The 20657-nt window shown below is 45.7% G+C and overlaps 1 protein-coding gene across 3 annotated transcripts in view; it reads left to right on the top strand.

The window, feature by feature from the left end:
- RB1 (RB transcriptional corepressor 1) overlaps positions 1-20657 on the top strand; it is a 2466185-nt gene that overhangs the window by 281971 nt on the left and 2163557 nt on the right. For all 3 annotated transcript variants that reach the window (XM_069639386.1, XM_069639387.1, XM_069639388.1), the window contains exon 6: positions 15674-15741. In XM_069639386.1, coding sequence (XP_069495487.1) covers positions 15674-15741 — 68 coding nt within the window. The remainder of the gene's footprint in view (positions 1-15673; positions 15742-20657) is intronic.

Raw genomic sequence — 20657 nt, 5'->3', positions numbered from 1 at the left:
GAGGTCTCTAAAAAGTCAAACTTCCTACTGCACCTCCTCAGAGGTACTCTGCCTTTCCACTTTTTCCCCTCAGAAGCTCACCGTCTCCCAAGCTCTGGTTCTCTCTAGGTTGGACTATTGTAACAGCCTCTTTCTAAATCTACCTGCCTCTACTCTCCGCCCTCTGCAACTTATCCAGAACAGGACTTGTCATTGGCCTCAAGACTGGGATCGCATCTCTCCAGCTCTGAAATCTCTCCATTGGCTCCCAGTGGATGCAAGGATTAAATTCAAAACCCTCTGCATTGTCCACAAGGCTTTCTGGGGCCTGGGTCCAAAATACCTTCAGCTATCGCTCTGCAAATACCTCCCCTCTCAAGCTCTTCACTCCTCTACCTCTAACTCCCTCTGGGTCAATCGTTTTTCAGAGAAACAAGCTGGGGGTAGATTGCTATCTTCGGCTGGGGCCTCCCTCTGGAACAGCCTCCCTGCCACTCTAAAACTTGAGGGGAACCATCTCCCGTTCCGGAAGCACCTCAAGACCTTCCTCTTTGCTTCTGCCTTCGCTCCCCCTCTGCCCTGCTGATCTGCTCTCTTGGCACTGTGGACTTGGCCACCCTCTGTCCCCTGGGCCCAGGTACCTGCTCACCCTGCCACCCTCCTGGTCACCCCTTGCACTGGGGACTGTATCTGTACCCATACAGCCTCCCAATCTTCTTTTTCTGCACTTATCAGACTTACCCAGTCTGCTGCCTTAAACACAGCACTTGCCACTTGCTGGCTGCACTTCCACTGTTTATTGCCTTAATTTTCAATTTATTTTTATTTATTATTCATCTGCTCTCCTCTGCTCCGCACTTTTCATTCTCCCCCTTCCATGCACTTTTTCCCTCTTCCCTTTCCCATGCACTTGGGCGTTCTCAATGTCACTGGGCCTAGTAAGATTGTCTTGTGTTCTCCCCTGTTCCCCTCCCTTGCCTAGTCACGCTCTGAAACACTTGTGTACGAGGGCGATACAAATAAAATATCATATACTACATGCTCTGCTACGACAATGCCAGTTGAAACTAACAGCAAAATCTGTGACGTGATTCGAGGTTCTGGTGTGGTGGCGGCACGCACTCCAGCGAGAAATTCATGTGTACACAAGCCCACATGAACCAAACTGAACGAATAGAGGCTAAAACATGCAGTATCCACTGCTTTCGAAGCGTGACTACAGGTGCAGGGCTGAAGTGCAGTACCAACAGCTGTATGTGTATTGTGGCGGGGGAGGGTGGGTGTGACACCCAAATAAGCATACTGTACCACCATAAAGGCGTGAGCATATCACTGCTGCGTGTTTTGGCCTGGCGGGCAAGTCAGGGTTTTATGGCCGGATTCAAGCACAAAATTGAAAATGGCATTCGTGCAAGATGCATCGAATAAAGAACATACACACCTTCACTCTGATTGAATTAGATGTAAGCACAGAAGTGACGCGAAAGCAAATGTCTACTTGCACAGACTCTGGAATATTGGGTGATTGTGCTCCTGGAAAGAAGGTAATAGCGGTACGGCGACATCAAGAAAAGTCTCCCATGCCGTTCTAAAGGATTGCTGTTCTGCTGCTGAGGTCGCAGCAGATTCAACTGAGGGCGGTGTTGGTGGTGAAGGGGAGGTTGTTATTCAGTCTCCTAGCAATTCATATAACAACTCAAATGAGATCTTTGAGGGTGAGGTGAGTCAAAACATGCCACATTTTGAAAGGAGCTTGTGTAATGACATGCTTGATTTGAATTAGATATTTCGAGCTTCGAAGAGCGGAATAAGTCATCAAAAGTCCCTTGCAGTCGCAGGGTGATGCAGGTCAAGAGGACATAGTGCTTGACCCAGTATGGAAAAGAGAAGAAATTCTCTAGTGATAGTGAACCACATCCTACGTGACCTAACCCACATAAACTCTCATAAATAATAAATCCAGAGAAGATGCATTAGAAAATGCAATTGCAGAGAACCAAAGGTGCTTATCAGGATTGATGGCAGCATCGAGCTCTGTCGTTTCAACAGCGGTTAAGCGGCACGATGGAGCTAAAAAAATAAGACACATTGATATGAGTCTATCACCTAAACTAATTTGCTCTCAACAGAGAAACAAAATATCTCAAAAACAATCAGGAAGTCGGACATGACATGGCAGGATCAGACCATGTTCACAGCTGAGGCAATGAAAGCTGAAGCATGTTGTGTGGCACAGCGATCAAATATGTCTTCGACCAACAAATCTTCAGATTCCCTAATAATTAAACGCGAGTTTCCCAAAGTGAGGCGTACCATACCAAAAGCAAGCCTAAGCAATCTAGAGCATGGCAGGCCTTGATTTGGGAGAAGTGGTTAAGAGTACTATAAGAATTACAGCCAAACTTAATGTCTGCGTTGTCAACCATCGCTCCATTTCTTAAAATGTATGAACAAATCAACGTGAATGTTAAAGGTTTGAGTACCCTGACCGCTCTAACGTACTCTAAATTAGTAAACTTGGAATTCGAGACCACTCTGTTTAAACAGAAGTCTCAGGAAGAAAACAAAAGAATTGACTGTGCACTTAATGCTCTGGTAGACCAAAAGCGCAACAGCGAAGATGAGAAACTCCTTGCAGAAGTTGCCAGAGAAGCTCTTGGCCTGCTGAAACATAACCAGAGGGTTTCTACTCGGGACGTGGTACAACCTACCATAGATTCAACCCACTGCAGTCAAATGAGAAGCTCCCAACAGCAACAAACCACAAGTGACAAAATACAAAGATCGACCTGAGCAGTAAAAACGTGCCCGGAGGGGGAAGAGCGAGCACTGCACTCTTCCCGTTATAACATACATCGACTTGATTGAACCCCAAGAAAATCCAGTGTCAAATAAGGATGAGAGGACATCCCAGGCAAAAGTGTCACAGGCAACCACACAAGATGAGAGCGCTGAAAAATCGGAATCCCCAAAACCATCTACTTCAGCAAATGGTGAGGGGATAATAGGCAACCCTGAATTGGGCAAAAGTTATACTATTCACTACTGGGAATAATGACGGAATATATTCCATATTCAATTCAACAAACATGAATCACAAAAAGAAAATAAGCAAACCCTTCAAGAAAAGAAAAACGAAAAACCAAATTAAAAGAATCGTATTACAAAGAATTCACGGAAATTCTTACGGAACATCAAAACCGTGAATTTTGCTCTCACCACTGAGAATCTGGGAGACGCTTTTCGAAAGATCTAAAGTTGTGAAGCCCGACAAAACAAACTTGAAGGCGAACATGGTGGAAGAAGCACAAGAGTGCTGAAGAAGTCATGAAAGAGTTGATGAACTTATTTACTTATGACAATGAGGAAGACTCGGAGGATCTGCAAACTCAGTCCGAATAAATGGAGCCAAATGGCTTCTGTGATCAAAAGGTGTCAACATCAAAAACCTCAAATCAAAAAATGCTTACATTGGAGGAAAAAAGGCTAAAACTTGCAGAACCTCCTGTGGAAATAAAAGCAGAGAGAGTATGGACCAAACATGGAAAAAAAACAATCAATTGGAAGAACTTGTGGGCAAGGTGCCCTCAAATCTCCTGCACCGGGAGATTGTGCAAATCCATGACAGGACAAAGAGGATCAATTGCGGAACCGGTGCAAACTCGTCAAAGTATCTCAATGGGAATTTGCACAGAAAACACAAGAGATATTATTTAATCCTGGAACGGATTCTGTCGATTAAGGATAGACTCACCCTTAATAGGAAGAATGTGCTACGTTTACTACATCATGTGCCGTCACTGAGAACCATTGAATCCAATGACATTAAGATGGTGGAATTCATAGATGACGCTCAGAACGACCAAGTGAAATTGCACATCGAATCAAGACTAATTTGTAACCTCCTGCTAGATGCAGTGCGTGTGCTGCTATCGTCGGGCTTTGACATTTCTGATACAAATGTTGACTCTAATAATGGGAGTGGAGACAAAAATAACAGTCCCAATGATCCTTGTTATCAGCCACAAAAACATAATACCAAGGAAAGACACTTAAATCTTGTGTTGCCACAGGTGGATGATAGCCCGAATAATCAAAAGAAGGTGAGCTCTAAATTTAGCAAGGATGATAATCCCCTACTAGGGGCACAAGTTGGAGAACGTATTAAAATCACTGTTGAGTGTCATGATAAAACATCAGATGAAATTCTAAGTAACAAAGACGCCATCCTCAAAACAAGAAAAGTAGATAACTGGAACTGGCTAGCAAAAGCATAAGAAGGCATCAACCATAGTTAACGTCAAGAACCAACTGGCAAAGGCACACACCTTATTGGCACATGGAACACCAGGGGTTTTGCGCACCTTTTTCAACATACATCTAATTGGTTAGTTGGCTTGGATGTAGTGTGTTTACAAGAAACATGGTTGGAAGTCTGCCCAATTGCTGAGGAGTTTGAGTTCACTATAAACCCAGCAATCAAAAAACAAAGGCAGACCAATGGCTGGACTGACTTTTGTTAGGAAAAGTTTGGGTTATAGAGTTATCGGCTCCACGAATATTTCCCTGTACGTCCAAGTCACTGTAATTGAATTAAGAGGGAAATTAAAGGTGGAAAATTGTCTGACCCTTATTGTAAATTTATACTGGCAACATAAGGCTGCTGGCACAATGGTATTCATTGACAGTGACTAAACTAATTGATGAGATCAATGCAGAGGAACCCTAGTCAAATATAATTGTGTGTGGAGACCTAAATATAAACTGTAAACCTTGGGCTAAAGGGTAAACATGGGAACATTAGCACATAGCAGTCCAATGGTGCGAAGAAATGGAGTTCAACATGTTAATGTTGAATGGAAATACAATGGAAGACATGCCCCCTCCATCCACGTGGAGAAGAAATTCTCAGGAGTCCATACTAGATTTTGTGTATCCGGCAAAGTCACCCAACGTTTCGTATCTCTTTAAGTATTCTGTAAATCAGAGAGCGATCACAATTTGGTGAAACTAACACTTGTTACGCCTGATGAGGAAAATGTGCATACCTGGAATCCTGAGGTGTCTGTGGATTAGAGTAGGATCCGTCTTTTTCTTAAAGACAAGGATGTGGACAATATTTTAGGATGTGGACAAGAGCTCAGACAATGCATAAAATCAAACAAAGACACATTTATTGCCGAAAAACAATCGATCCTGCAGAAATACAAAAATTGGCTGATCGCACATAGAGCAGCTGTAGAACAACAAGATGCAGAGGACATGATGACCAGATTAACAAACAAACAAGTCTCGAATTTTGGAAAGTCATCAACGAGGAAAGCTGCTGTCAAAATGCAATACGAGATAACATGGTGACTGAAGCCCAATGGGTCTTGCATTATAGTGAGCTTTATAAAAAAGAAAGGTCAAATTAAAAGACCCTGTGTTCCTAATTTTAGATCGATGGGACCTTATTTTCGATAAAAAAAACATTGGATAACATCAAACGAATCAGCTCATCAAGGGCTTCCGGATCCGATGGTCTCACTAATCGCATCCTAAAAAGAATCCGGAGAAATGGGCAGAATTCTGCTTCCTCTTGTTCCGAAAATAGCACTGGAGTGTGCAACCCTGAAATCTTGGGAGAGTGTGATTGTGGTACCCATTTTTAAAAAGGGTAATAGAGCAGACCCCAAGACCTATCGCACTTTTGGATGTTGTGGGCTAGATCTATTCCACTCAACTCCAACAGCATCTATTCGAGTGGATCACATCCAACCACCATTTCGATCCTAGGCAAACTGGATTCGTTAAGGGAGTGGGCTGTGGTTTGAATCTCCTGATAATCAACTTGATGAAAATGGAAGCTATAAGAACTGGAAGAAAGGTATTTCTTGCTTTCATAGATTTATCCCATGCCTTTGATCGCATAGATCGAGAAATACTCTGGATCGAGTTGGAAAAGTTAAATTGCCCTGCAAGTTTGGTTATGGCTTTAAAAGATCTGCATACCAACACTGAGGTAAAATCAGGCTTGATCAGGCAGGAACCCTCTCTGCCACAATAAAAATGTTTTGTGCTGTAAAGCAGGGGTGTCCATTGGCCGCAATCATCTTTAATCTGTTTTTGCCAGACATTGGTGCCACCCTTAAAGTAGTCTATCTTTTCCACCAAAAATCCATGGGAGTCATACAAGCTATATTCGCAATGCGGACGATTTAGTCTTGCTCGATGTAACAGCAATAGGGCTACAACAAAAACTACATGCCCTTGAAGAGTATGTTAACATCAATGTCTTGTGTATCAACACTAACAAATCAGAAATCCTGACGCTTCAAGACCTGAAGACTAACAAAGCAAGCTCCAAGAGGATGTTTAACTGGCATCTGGGAAAAGAGACCTTAAGAGTGTAATGCACACCAGATATCTTGGCATGTGGATCAGCTCAAGCCTGAACGATGCACCCTGGGAAAGCTAAATGCCAGCAATTGGCCGTACAAGCAGCTGTGATACATAAGAAACTTGGCAAGTTTTCATTAAGACCGGTTCTTGATTTTTATGAATCAAAAGCTGTTCCGGCAATGATCCATGGGGCAGAGTGCTTTGGGCTATCCGTTTTCACTACGGGCCACACTAGTAAACACTTTTTGGTCAAAGGTTTTATGGCTCCCAAAAGTACCAACTTTGTGTCTTCGATACAAATAAAATTTGCTATCAATAAATGCAAGAATAACTTGGAATATGCTCACAATGTACCGCAAAATGACGATGGAAAATGGTCTTCCACAATTTAAAATCGTAAAAGACCCAAGCAGTGGAAATAAAGAAAACATCCTTACGCTGTGGGTGGACCGTTGTGAGAAAACATTGAAAGATCTCAATATTGATATCATTACTCTTCAAACGAATCTAGCCAAAAAGACACTCTGGTTACGGGACTGGATTTATACAGGAGATCAGAGACTGAAACATAAAATAATGCTACATGTACTGTGCGAGGCAAAAGCATTAACAAGACTCCAATAGCTTGAAGTTTCCTAACAGGCATCGCTGATTGCTCTATATGAAATTTTGCCTCAATTTATTCAAGACCAAAGAGGTATTAGGTCAATTTGCAAAGTATCTCGGCATGGAACGGAGTTGTAGGCTCTGTAATAAGCAAGATGAGACCTTAAAACCCCTGACATTATTCTGCAAGGCATTAAGACCTGAAAGAACAAAACATTTGGGGTGTCTTTTTACCGAAAGTCAATTGAAGAGTGCTGAAGAGGGGTGGCAAGTATGCTTTGATGAATGTAACAGGAAATTAACAATTGCATTACCATTCTCCTTGGAAGAAATAACAAAACGATTGGCAGGAAAGAACGATAGAAACATGAACTTAGTAGTAACATACTAAAACGTTTTGTTTGTTTTCCTTGTCATATGCAAACAAGAATATTGTAGTATTAACATACAAAGATGTAGCCAGTTGTAAATGGTGATATGAATCCCATATTAAAGGTTTGTAATAAACCATATAAAGTAAAAATAAAAAGTGAAGTGATGTGTCTTGAATTTAGTTAGTCTCAATGCGGCTTGCTGCCTCTTTCTGTTTCAGCCATTGTCTGAGCTGGGTGTGTTCGAATCTTTCCCCTTCCCTCACCCCACCTGTGTCTTGCATTCTTCAAATGACATTACCTCCCCTTCCCATACCATATCTCCAATCTTTACTCACCCCTTTTCCTTCCACCTTTTTTAAATGCTCCTTTTACCATGCCCAGGGTGAAATTGGGATTGTCCAACATTGGGGTAATGGTGGAGGGTATATATGTGTGCTTTCTTAATTCTTCTATCCCAGTTGTCACATGACGTGCGTAGGACCCTGCTACATCTGGCATTCTGGGTTCTCTCATTTCCACGTAGCCAGATCAGACCTGTCGGGGGCATTCCGGCTACTGCTCTGTCTATACGAGCCCATATTTTGTCGGTACATCCCGAGAACCATTCCCTGATAGTTGGGCTGCTTCATAATATTGATATAGATTGGGGAGCCCTATTCCACCCTTGTGTCTGGGGGACCTCAGTACGTTCATAGCTACTCTCGGGCGATTATTCTGCCAGATAATTCTAGAGATTGGTGTATTCATTGATTTTAAAAAAGGCATTTGGGATAGCTATTGGAGTATGTGGAACCTATAAAGACCCCATCACGCGGGTCACCCTCTTTACGGTGTTAATACGACCCATCCAGGAGATCCGCAGCTGGGACCACTTCCTAAAATCTGTCTGCATTTGTTTGATAAGGTCTGGCTGGTTTTCTTTATATAGTGCGGTCACCCTGTCCATCAGTTTAATGCCCAAGTATGCTAGGCTTCTGACTGCCAAACGAAATGGGGGAACTATTGCATATTTGACTGGCCATTTCCTTTGAGAGTCCCACCTCTAACATCTCAGATTGCCCCATATTTATTTTTAAGCCCGACAATCTTTCCTGCTCTTTAAGGGTGGATACTAGAGCAGGAATAGACCTCTCCGTCTCCACCAATGTTAGTATCATGTTGTCTGCATGTGTAGGTTTTTTGTGTCCCCCCCCCCCCCCCAAAAGGTACCCCTTTAATGCACTGTTTCTGTCGTATTGCTGCTAACAGGGGTTCTAAGTAAATTGCATACAGGTGTGGGGGATAAGGGGAATCCCTTTCTCGTGCCACATTCTGTATGCATAGCTTCAGAGATTTGTTTGTTCACTACCGGGCAAATCCAAGGATTGCTGTAGCTTGCCCTAACCATTTGCATATATGTAGGCCCGAAACCCATTTGGCCCATTGTCTGAAACGGGTACGGCCACTCCACCCTATCAAACGTTTTCTCTGCATCCAACAAGATGAGTGGCTGTTATCTGCCCCATTTCTAGTTTCTCCAGCAGATAGATCACCCTTCTGGTGTTGTCCCAGGTTTGCCTCCCCTTTATGAAACCATATTGGTCCTACCCAATGACCCCCGGGAGAACCTCCTTAACTCTATCGGCTAGAATCCCTGGGTACATTTTTGCATCTATGTTCAATAACGCGATGGGCCTATGTAAAGACTGGATGGGTGTTATCTGTACCCCTGTCCTATATATGGCAGAGTAGATGCACAGAGCACCCTAGCCAAGATTCTCTAAGCGGTAGCAATGGAGGAGCAATCGAGGCTTAAGCTCTCAAGAGGTAATGCAGGCTATTTCTTAAGTACAGTGTAGTGCCGAAGCCCCCACAAAGGAATGTCCACACACTGTTAGTGATAAAACAGTTCTTTATATAAATAAGGCTCAGAATTTATACACGCACAAGAACACACTTTGTGCTCAGGCAATACTAAAATGATAAATATGTACAATATCTATGTACCACAGTTAACTCTTGATTCCATTAAAATGCACCAACTGCTGACAGTCTCAATGGCATACAAATCAAATAGTAAATGGAACCAACAATAGACACATGAAGGAAGACAAGTTGGGTTAAACAAATGGCAGAATATTTTGTCCCGTTAGCCAGACACAGTTCTGTGTGAGGATCGCCCCCCCCCCCCCCCACCTGGGCAACCTGTAAAGAAAGTGTACCAACAAGCCCAGTCCATATATTGTTTAATAGTCTTGGTTCCTAATAAAAAGGTTCTACTACCACAATGTACCTGGTTTAGCAGAGTTCGACGCCTGGTCGTCGACAGACCCTTCTTGAGTGAACTCCTTTTAAGGCAGGAGCCACGGATCGTTGAGATTCTTTGACAAAAAGGAGAACATTGTCGTTCAGGCAGCAGCTTCGGTCCTTGCGGTGCTAGTCGATCGGTCGTGGACGTCCTGCGAAGATGAGGCGTGCGGTGCACCTTGATGACTAGCGTTCGTTGCTGCAAAGAGTCAATGAAGAAAGTGGGCCCAGCAAGGGCGTTGTTGTCTGCGTTTGGCATCAGCGATCGGGACTTGACCACTGTTGGCTTTTGGATCTTCCGCTGCATCTTTGTGGACTTCAGGTGGCGGGAAACCCACTTGCGGATTCTCCTTGGTTTGGCGGCGACCTTGACTTTCTCTGGTGGGACAAAGCGGTCGATGGTGATGGGCAAGGGAGTCCTTGATTTCAAAGTGTCTTAGGCAATGGAGCGCTGCGGCTCCGGTCAATGAGGTTACAGCGGTCCTCCGAACCTCGGTCGACGACGATGGACTTCAATATCTGGGCGCTTCACTTGAGATTCCTCAGCGGTGCCCATCTCCGGTCGCAGAATTTCGAGGAATGACTTCCAGGGAGCCTTGGTGAAGGTTAGCTGGTGCACGATGTTCCCTCGTAGCTCGGGAAAAGGTCTCCTAGCCAGGTCCTCTCTTGGATCAGTTCTTGGAGACACAACCGCTTTCAGATTGCGTTGAAGGAAAGCAGCAGCAAAACCACCATCTTCCAGCTGGGCTTCAAGGTTAAGCATCAAGTTGCGACTTCAGCTTCTGAACAATTCCAGTAAGTGAGGTCCCCAGATATACTGTCCTCTCTCATTCACACTGCTGAGCCAATCATTCAGAAGGGCATGCAGCAGGCAGGCAGCCAATCAGGCTCACAGTGCATTCAGGCCATTCTTCTCCACTCACAACAAGGAATGTGGATTGGGACAAGCACCCAGCCATTCAGCACTCCACACTGCATTCATACCAGTTTCGGGCAGGGCTGTCTCAGTCATTGTGTCACACACCAGACACCCATAACATGAAATGTAGATTGGCCACACACTCCATTCACCCAGGTCCCACCCCAAGGGTGTACCCTCAACATAGTCATTGGGAAGGCTCCAGCCAGTCTAGCCTGATTTCCCCTCAATACCAGAATCACCCAACAGCCAGTCAGGGGAAGGGACAGAGTCAGGGCTTCCCAGGACTTTGCGAAAACAAGGTAACGGGCAGTGGAAAGCAAGAAGCCACAGGGGCCATCTTGTCTCATCAGGAATCGACTGATTCCAATGGCAGTTCCTGGGTATCCCAAAATGGAGAATACTCAGAGCACCTGTCTTATTCAGCATGGAGCTGCCACCAGCCCATACACTGCTCTGTGGGCCACACAGGTGCCCGGAAACCTACACTAGGGGTAAAGGGTTGTACCCTCACCCATGGGTGCCATAAGGGTATCCAAAGGGTCTGTTCACCACAACCAAAAAGAGGAAGAGCTGTACTGCCAGGAGTCCCACATGGACTCCTGTGCAGAAAATAACACAGAACACACATGATAAAAGGAGTACAGGACCAGGACAGGGAGGCCCTGTCCATCCAATGCATTTCCAGCATCACAGCCTATATGACCTGCAATTTGTTGGGTCCTTATTTGGCTTCCCCAATCAGACTACTTTAGCTTCCGTCATGGAGGTCGTCACACACTCCCCTTCCCTAAATATGTTAAAAAGTTCTGCCAGGAACCCTTTAACCTCCTTTATAGAAGACCTTATAAAAACCCCTGGTAAAGCCATCTGGCCCTGGTGCTTTGATTGGCATGTTTTTAATCGATCTTGCCACCTCTTCCTCTGTAATTTCCCTTTCGAAGGGATTGTGTCCTCCGACGTATTTCTTATCTTTGATAGATCATCTCCGAGCTTGCTGGCCTCGGAATTTTTTTTTCAGTAGAAGGCGCTGCGGGTCGACGTCCCTCAAGCCGATGTCCCTCAACGGCCTCCGTATCGGCGCCGACGTCACCACGCGTGTAAATTGACTCGCGCAGCGTCCGTTGCTCAGTTCTGTTTTTCCGCGCTTCGTGGGGCCTCGGAATATTGTTGCTCAGTTTTTCAGTCAAATATATCGATATCTTCTTCGTGAATACCGACTCGTAACAATGGCTTCCTCACCCGAACCAACGACTCCACGGTCCGGCTTAAAAAAATGTCGAGACTGTGGAAAGAAAATGTCGTTGACGGATCCTCACAGGATCTGTTTGTGGTGCCTGGGAATCGAGCACTATTGTTCGGAGTGCGAGGACTGCATGTCCATGATGGCGAAAGCCTTGAAGGAGCGTAAGGGGAAGCTCGAGAGAGGTAAGTAAGTTAAAACTTCTTCGAAAGTTTCCTCGGTGGAGTTGAGGCATTCGTCTCCTCGCCATCATAAGACATTCTCGTTCTAGATCTCGAAGCAGTTCCCATCACTCTTCGAGATCTAAGCATTCAAAAAAGAGACGTTGAAGATCTCCTTCCTCGTCTTCGCCTTCTTCCGTTTCCCCAAAAAGTGTCTCCTGTCCCACAAAACATAGCTCTCAGGCTGAGTGGGAGGAATTCAGGAAAAAGATGCGAAGCGTCTTCGAGAAAGCGGCCTCGACCCCCTTCGAAGACTGCTGAGGGTGATACCCTGGGTGAAAGACCCGAAAAATAAAAAAGCCGCGAATCGCAGTACCCGGTGAAAGAAGCCACTCGAGAGCGTCACGAACCTTCGAGTAAAGGCAAAGTTGCATCTTCGACGCTGTCGTCGAGGATCCCTTCGACACATAGATCTGCGTCTTCGACGCCGTTATCGAACAGTTCTTCGACGCACAGGTCACTCGAGTCAATGCCGAGAAAGGACAAACCCACGGCCACCTCACAGCCAGTGGCTATACCCAGAGCCTCGAGCACGAGTATGTCGTCGACAACCTCGAGTAGAATCCGATACTCTCGAGTTCATCGAGGCCTCTACCACCTTTCTCGATGCCTTTTTCGATGGCTTCGAAGCTTTTAACTTCTGCTTCGACGACATTGACGTTTTCTCAGCCAATCATGACAAATCTTGTTCCTTCTGCTCTGGAAATGGGATTTATACAATTTTCAAGACCTGACCACTCCAGGGTCTTATCTTCTATTTACGAAGAAGGGGAGGATTCAGATCAGGAAAGGCCTTTTGAGTTGCAGGGATCTGTAACTCCTGCACTAGAGGAATGTACCTCTGAGGAAGGTAGGTTGAAAGAGCTCCATGAAACCCTACAGGAAGCAAGTGGGTTGGACACTTCCCCAGAAGTGGAATTTGCCACACCAGACGCAGGGGAACATGCTGAAACCCCTTATAGAACCTTGATGGCAAGGATAATATAGTTTATGGGATGGTCCACACCCTCACCTGCTTTTCAGCAAGACGACCTCACAGACATCTTAGTCAAAGGTCCACAGGAGGATCCTGTAGTCCCATTTCATGCGGCATTACAAAGGAGATTATTGGCAAACTGGGAAACACCTGAGGTTATCCCAGCAGTTAACAAGAAACTATCAGCTAAATATCGGGTGTCTTCTGCTGACCCTGAATATTTATCCAAACGCCCAACTCCGGAGAGTCTGGTTGTTCAGGCAGCAACTTCATCAGGTAGTAAATCGGCTTACCCTACTGTTCCACAGGACAGGGATGATGAGAGATATGACTCTATGGCCAAAAAAGTATTTTCCGCATGTAGCATGGCGTTGAAATCCATCAATGCTACTTGTGCGCTCGCAAGGTTCAGCCACACACTTTGGGAGTGTGCTTCATCAGCGGCTGACTGCCTCCCGGAGGGAGAAGAAAGGGAAGCGTTTCTCAACATCATTAAGGATGGTAAGGACGCAATGTGCGAATCCCCTCAGACTGGCATCGTTTCTGCTGACAGTATCAGCAGGGCCATGGCGGCAACTACAACAACCATGAGATTTGCTTGGTTGCGAAAGTCTGGTTTTGCTCCAGATGTGCAAAGCAGACTCTTGAATATGCCCTTTGACGGCTCTTCTTTGTTTGGTAAGAAGGTGGACGACAGTTTAGAAAAACTATAAACATCAAAGGCAGCAGCAAAATCCTTAAAAGCTGCATCCCTCAGACACCATATCGCCCCTCAGGAACCCCTTGGACAGGTAAGTCCTTTCGCTTCTATTCCGCATTCGGAAAGGGCAGAGGACAGCCGGTTCAAAGGGGTCAGAAGAAATTCACCCGAGGTGGACGGGGTAAAAACACAAAAGCCGCAGCAGCAGCAGGTGCCTCTTTACCCTCGGCATCTGCATCAGCCACCTCCAAACCGCTCCGAGGACTCTCTTCACAAAACACCAGTAGGGGGCAGGTTAACTCAACATCTGACGGAATGGCAGTCTATTACGTCAGATGCTTGGGCATTGGAGACAGTTGCCCAAGGTTACTGCCTGCCTTTTCTACACATCCCTCGGAGTCATTCACCGGAGAACAGCTCTCTGAAAGTTCCAGATCCGCTCCTCTTGCAGGAAATTGTAGACCTGCTAGAGAAAGGTGCCATAGAACCGGTACCTGTAGCTGAGAGGAACAAGGGCTAGTACTCTCCCTACTTTCTCATACCAAAGAAAGACTGAGGACTAAGACCTATCTTGGACTTACGAGAATTGAACAAGTTCCTCAGGAAGGACAAGTTCAAGATGGTAACTCTCTCTCAGAGCCTTCAGGCCCTCCAGCTCCAGGACTGGCTGGTATCTCTGGACCTCCAGGATGCTTATTTCCATGTGCCAATCCATCTCAAGCACAGGAAATACCTGAGGTTCGCAATTGGCGGCTCTCATTATCAATTTCGAGTTCTGCCATTTGAGCTGACCTCCACCCGAGGGTCTTCACCAAGCAAATGTCGGTAGTGGCGGCAAGTCTAAGGAGGGAAGGGATCCAAGTCTACCCCTCCCTGGACGATTGGCTGATCAGAGCTGTATCTTCAGAAGAAGCTCAGATCCTCTTACGGCCACCTGGCTCCCATAGGGGCGTCGACCAGACCCGGACAGCTGCGACCTCTTCCAACGTGAAGCGTAGTGCAGAGATGACAGACTGGACTGGACTGGACCGCCTAACCTTGTCTACTTGACCCGTAGAAGTATTCTCAGCACCAGGCTCCCTCTGGATGCCGTTCCCTTTTTCACCGTAAGAGTCCCGTTCTATTCACATATCTGATTCTGCTTAATATTCTCCTTTCTTGGGCCCAGCCGGGGAGTCGGAGTGCACTTTCACTCCTCCGCAGCCATCTTGGAATCAGCTTTGTGTTTTCTTAAGGCCTGCAACAATAAAGAAACATCTGCAGCCCTAGCAAACTCCCGCCAGACTGCCCTCAAACTAAGCAGGGCAGTGAGCCCAATTAGATGCGATTCCTCTGCAGCTAGGAATATAGTCAGTATCCCTTTTGACAAGTTTACACAGAGCCACCCTATCAGTGGCATGGATATGTGGTGCCTTTTTTTTAATCAGTGGTGTTAATCATTTTAAAATCTTTTATATCATTCTGATTTGCAACTGTCTACTGATTTTAATTTTCCATTCAAAATTGCTATTTTCTATTGCTGCTTTACTGTGAATATTTCAGTTTGGTTTGTCTTTTTTCTTTCTCTGTAATGTACTTTTTACTTTGATGGCATCCAGCCGAATAAAGTATGTTAGTATTGTCACTTTATCCTCCTTTGCCATGTTCTTTACCCCACTCTAATCTGACTTTAAATGAGCTGTCCGGATTCAGTTTATTACCTAGAAATTGGCATATTTTCACCTGCTTTTGTCCCCTGAGAGTCTTTACTTTCATTTTGTTTTCATTATTATTTTTAAGTGTGCACGTGGCCTTCCTTACCTGTGCTCCAACATTCCTTTATTTCGCTGCTCGCTTTCTCCTTTTCTTCCTTGCAATTTCTTCTTTCTGTGCTTTGCCTACTGTGTGCATGGTCTTGTTTCTGCTTGTTAAGGTTGTGATTGTGTGAAAGGCTATCTGACAAATGTATGCATGTGGCCAATACGTCTTTGTTTTCTGATCCACAGGAATTCTTCTGACAACTGCCAGACTGGCCTCTTTAAGGTTTCCTGGATCACGTTTCTCCTAGCCAAGGGTAAGTTATTTATCATTGCATTTTCTGGATCACCCTACCGCATATTGAATGTGCTACAGCTAAACATTGTAAGCATGCATACTTGACAGAGAATTTCAAGTTTTGTAGACTTCATGGACAGACACCCTGACCAATTGTCAATCCTTACAGATGCTTCACAGAGAGGGGCATCAGCACAGCAGCCCACTGCCAAAATGTCTTGTATTGAGCCACCCAGCACCTCTGCTCTAGGCACTCTGGCATACCGAGATCCCTCTCAAACATACCAAGCCCCTCTCAGGACTTGTATTGTGACGACCGCTTAGGAGACCCAGGGTCTCGGGGGACTTTTATGGTCAAGACCAAGACCAGTTTTATGACAACAACATTTACGTGATCCAGTTGCCAGACCACTAGGACCAGCCGGTAGCAGATTTGCCTGTTGACAGTCAACTACAATACAATGAACCACTACTAAAGCAGCACAGCATTTTAATATCGACACTCGGGCACAGGTCGGCAAGGACTTAGTGGAAGATATTCTGGGGGACAAGAAGTCTGCCACCCAGTTTATCCCACTCCTGAAGTCATCCAGCCATCTCTACTGGCACCTAGTCTCACAAGGGCAGTCAACCCCAGATTAGAGAAACTATTCAGATGCGCACCCACTGACCCATTGTATTAGGGGCCCTGCTTAAACCAGATTCCTTAGTGGTCACAACCACCAGAAAGAGGGCAGGCACTCCCCTGCCATCTGCAGAAGCCCCGCCAGACAGGAAAGCAAAAAGAGATATACTTTTGGGAGAAAGGCACCTCCTCTGCAGCATACCAGGCCAGAATCGCTAATAACACTATGCTGTTAGCTAGATATGGTTACTGCAAATGGGATGACCTGCAACGCCAAATTGAAGCCGTCCGAGAACCACTAAAGGCTCAATTACTAAAGACCATCTAGAAGGCAAGCAGATCTCAAAGTGCATCCTAAACAATAACCTTGATGCGGCAGATAATGCAGGATGCATCATATTGGAGAATGCTCATCAACGCCACGCCTGGCTCAGACAGTCAGGGTTTAAGCTAGAAACTCAGGCAATCCTCTTAAACATGCTAGTGGAGCCAATTGTGTTATTCAGGACGGCCGTAAAAAAGACACCCTTAAGAGTGCCAAGGAGGAATACAACACTCTTTAATCCCTTGGACAGTTGGCAAACCCTAGTCCCAAGAGGGCTCCCCAAACTCTAGGGGATTTCGGGGTCAGGGTGCTCGATGTTCCTCAGGCTACACTCTGGGTGGACAGTCCTCGTTTTAGGGCCAGTTGCAAGGCCAAGGCTGCAGTAGGAGGCTGAATTTCACACTTCGTTCACGTATGGGAGGGGATAATGTCGGACAAGTGGGAGTTGTCCACCGTGGCAGGTGGGTATTATATTGAGTTGCTACAAAACCACCCTACTGCCCGCCAAGACGGAGAAACATGACAGCAAAAGTACAACGCATGGAGGAAGTAAAGGTCCTGCTGGAAAAGGACGCCATAGGGATCATCCCAGCAAACCAGGTAAACAAGAGTATTTTCCTTGTTCCAAAGAAAGACCTCACCATGCGCCCAGTAGTAGATCCGGGCCCTGCGAAAATATGTCAAACCCTAATGTTTTGCATTACCACGCTACTAGGCATGGTATCATTGGCTATGAAAGATGCATACTTTCATATTTCAATTCACCCTGCGCACAGAAAATACCTTTGTTTCAAAATAGCGGGAGTACAATACCAGTTCAAAGTACTCACATTGGTCGTCGCCTCTGCACCAAGAGTATTCACAAAGGTGCTTGCAGTAGTGACAGCACGCCTGCTTAGAAAGTCCATCCCAGTATACCCTTATGTGGACGACTGGCTAATACCGGGGAATCTCCTCAGATTTGTAAATTAAATACACAAAGAACAATACATTTTCTCTTCACTCTGAGTTTCTCCATCAACGATAAAACATCAAGTCTAGTCCCCAGCCAAAGAAAACAATTTCTAGGGGCTATTCTACAGACGAGAGGAGCTGGCTTTCCCCTGAAACGAGAGAGTACAAAATGTGCTGTTGTAAGTACTTCACTACAAGGTCGGTCGCCAGATAACTGTACGCAAAGCAATGAGCTTGCTCGGGATGATGGCCTCATGCATTCACTTGGTTCCACACGAGCAACAGCGCATGCGTCCAATGCAGGAATGGTTAGCGAAACAGTGGTCTCAGGCAAGTGCATAGTGGGACGATCTAGTGGTTGTTTCGCTAAAACACTGGTTCTGGCTCTTCACTGGTGGTCCAAGGGCATCCTGTTCAAGGGGAAACCTTTTTGCGCTCCACCAGCCTCACTCACCGGATGGGACCCACTTCCTCCACAACACAGCCCATGGCCAGTGGACACACGCTACTGCCCAAAGACATATCAACTTCCTAGAATTCTTGGCAGTCCTCGAGGCTCTTCAGGTCCTTCATCAACATCTCAAGATCAAACAGTGCAGATCCTCACAGACAGCACCACAGCCATGTTCTATCTGAACAAGCAAGGAGACACACACTCCCAAAGTCTGTCCACGCTATCCCAAATAATATGGAAGTGGGCACTCAAGCGGAACATATTTCTAACATCCCAACATGTTCTAGGGGAACTCAATTCTTTTGTAGACACTCTAAGCAGACACCCCCTACCTGACGAACACCAGTGGCACCTCGACAAATATCCTAGACAGAATATTCTCACACTGGGGTCACCCCCCAGTAGACATATTCGTCACAAACCTAAACTCACATTGGCCAGATTTTGCATCCAGGATCCCCAACCAGGGTCCAAGGGGAACGCGTCCAGGTTTCCCCAACCGGGGTCCAAGGGGAACGCCCTGTGGATGAACTGGTGAGAGAAATTTGCTTAAAGTGCCCCCCCCTCCCCTACCGCCCGACACTTCTCCGGAGCAGTATAGTGCACAAGATGCACCAGGAAGAAGTACCTCCGATCCTGGTTGCTGCTATGTGAGTGCGACAGCCTTGGTTTCCACACCTGCTCAAACTGGCGATGTGCAACCCAATCAAACTCCCATGCCCATTCAACATGTTGACACAACTCAAAGGGGCATCCTTCCACCAGCGCCCACAGTCTATGAACTTGACAGCTTAGCTCCTAAAGTCATAGTTTGGCTACTTAAATCTTCCACAGAGGTGTATGGATATCCTTAGAGGCACGAAAACCCAACACCAGACACTCTATTTTAATAAGTGGAAGAGATTTGTTTGTGATATGGTGCACATCACAAACACTAAACCCAACAATGTTGTCCAGCTAACATCATTACATGCTTTACCTACTAGACTCAGACCTAGTATTTAATTCTATAAAAGTCCATCTGGCGCCCCTGTCATTTTAAACCACTTCACAGAACAAGGTGTCCTGGTGGAAAGTCCATATTAAGGCATTCATGGAAGTGCTAAAGAGCCTATACTCCCCACCCCCATGTCCATCACTCCTCCAGGTTGGGATCTCAATGTTGTGCTCTCCAAGCTCATGGGTCCACCCTTTGAGCCTATGCACAAGGCCAGCCTAAAACAACTTACTTACAAGACTGCATTCCTAGTAGCTATCACCTCCAGAAGACTGGTCAGTGAGCTATGGGCTTTGTCTGTACAAGACCCCTTTTTCATTATACAAAAGGACAAGGTTGTCCTCCAAACGCATCCTAGGTTCTCACCCACGTTCATTTCAAAGTTCCATGTAAATCAATCCATAGAACTTCCTACTTTCTTTCAAAAACCATCAAACTCAGCAGAATAAAGCCTCCATACACTTGATGTACGGAGGGCGTTCTTGTACTATGTGAATGAAACCTCTAAGGAAAACAGACCAACTTTGTTTCCAAAGCGCCTGATAGAGAAGGGTGATCACATAACAAAGCATGCCTTCTCCATATGGATAGTCAAGTGCATACAGCTGTGCTATTCCTTATCCAAGCAAGTCTTCCCTTTCACCCCGAGGGCACACTCTACCAGAGGTACAGGAGCTACCTTTGCTTTCATTCCAAACTTCCCTCTAGACGCCATCTGCCAAGCTGTTAAATGGAGTTCCATCCATACGTTCACACAGCATTATTGCATTGACACACACTCTAAAGCAGATTCACAGGTGGGATAAGCAGTCTTAAAACATGTCTTTGCCACTGTACCTCCTCCCACCCGAGATACTGTGCGCTAATCTATGCAGAGCATGTGATCTAATTAGATCCACAAGCTCCAGAAGGGACTCAAAGTAATCATATTTCTGGTGCTTGTATCTGCTTAGATTCACATGCGCCCACCCTTCCCCCCCCCTTCTGGAGTAGAAGGCGCACAGATGTTTTCTGGGTTATCACTGTCTCTGCTTTATCATATCTGTACTCGCGCTACCTTTCATGCAACCTCATGCCAGAAACAATCTATCTGAGGGACCTTGACACGCCAAGGACCCATGGGTACAGTACAAGTGACACTAGGGATAGTACTACTAAACACGCCCTGTCAAAGTCCATTTTCGAGTTTCAAAAACAAATCTTGTAATACTCTGACTTCCACTAGATGTCGGACTATGCAAGCACCAGAAATAAGATTACAGTGAGCAGTGTATTTCTTCTGATTTGTGGGTGCATTTTCCCATAAGCTGCACTCCTGCCTAATAGTTCCACGTCCTACCCATTAGTGTTGCTGATGCTTGCATTTCCCCGCAGGTGTTGACTTTGACTAATATGTATTTGTTATGCGCTCTTGCCACTGGGCTTGGGGGTTATGCCTCCATGTGTCCATGTGAATTTCTCTTAACCACTGCCATTGCTTCTGTGCTGAGTGTGCGAGTTAACTACATATTACTTTTTTCTATCAGTTTTTGCTTGGCTATGTCATGTTCCATTCTGGACATGCACTGCTTTTCTACTCT

Source organism: Ambystoma mexicanum, chromosome 7q (genome assembly GCF_040938575.1).
Source record: "Ambystoma mexicanum isolate Mex_15411 chromosome 7q, UKY_AmexF1_1, whole genome shotgun sequence".
In the NCBI taxonomy this organism is placed as follows: Eukaryota; Metazoa; Chordata; class Amphibia; order Caudata; family Ambystomatidae; genus Ambystoma; species Ambystoma mexicanum.
Note: the sequence above shows the minus strand (reverse complement) of the source record. Positions and strands in the feature narration are given on the sequence as shown.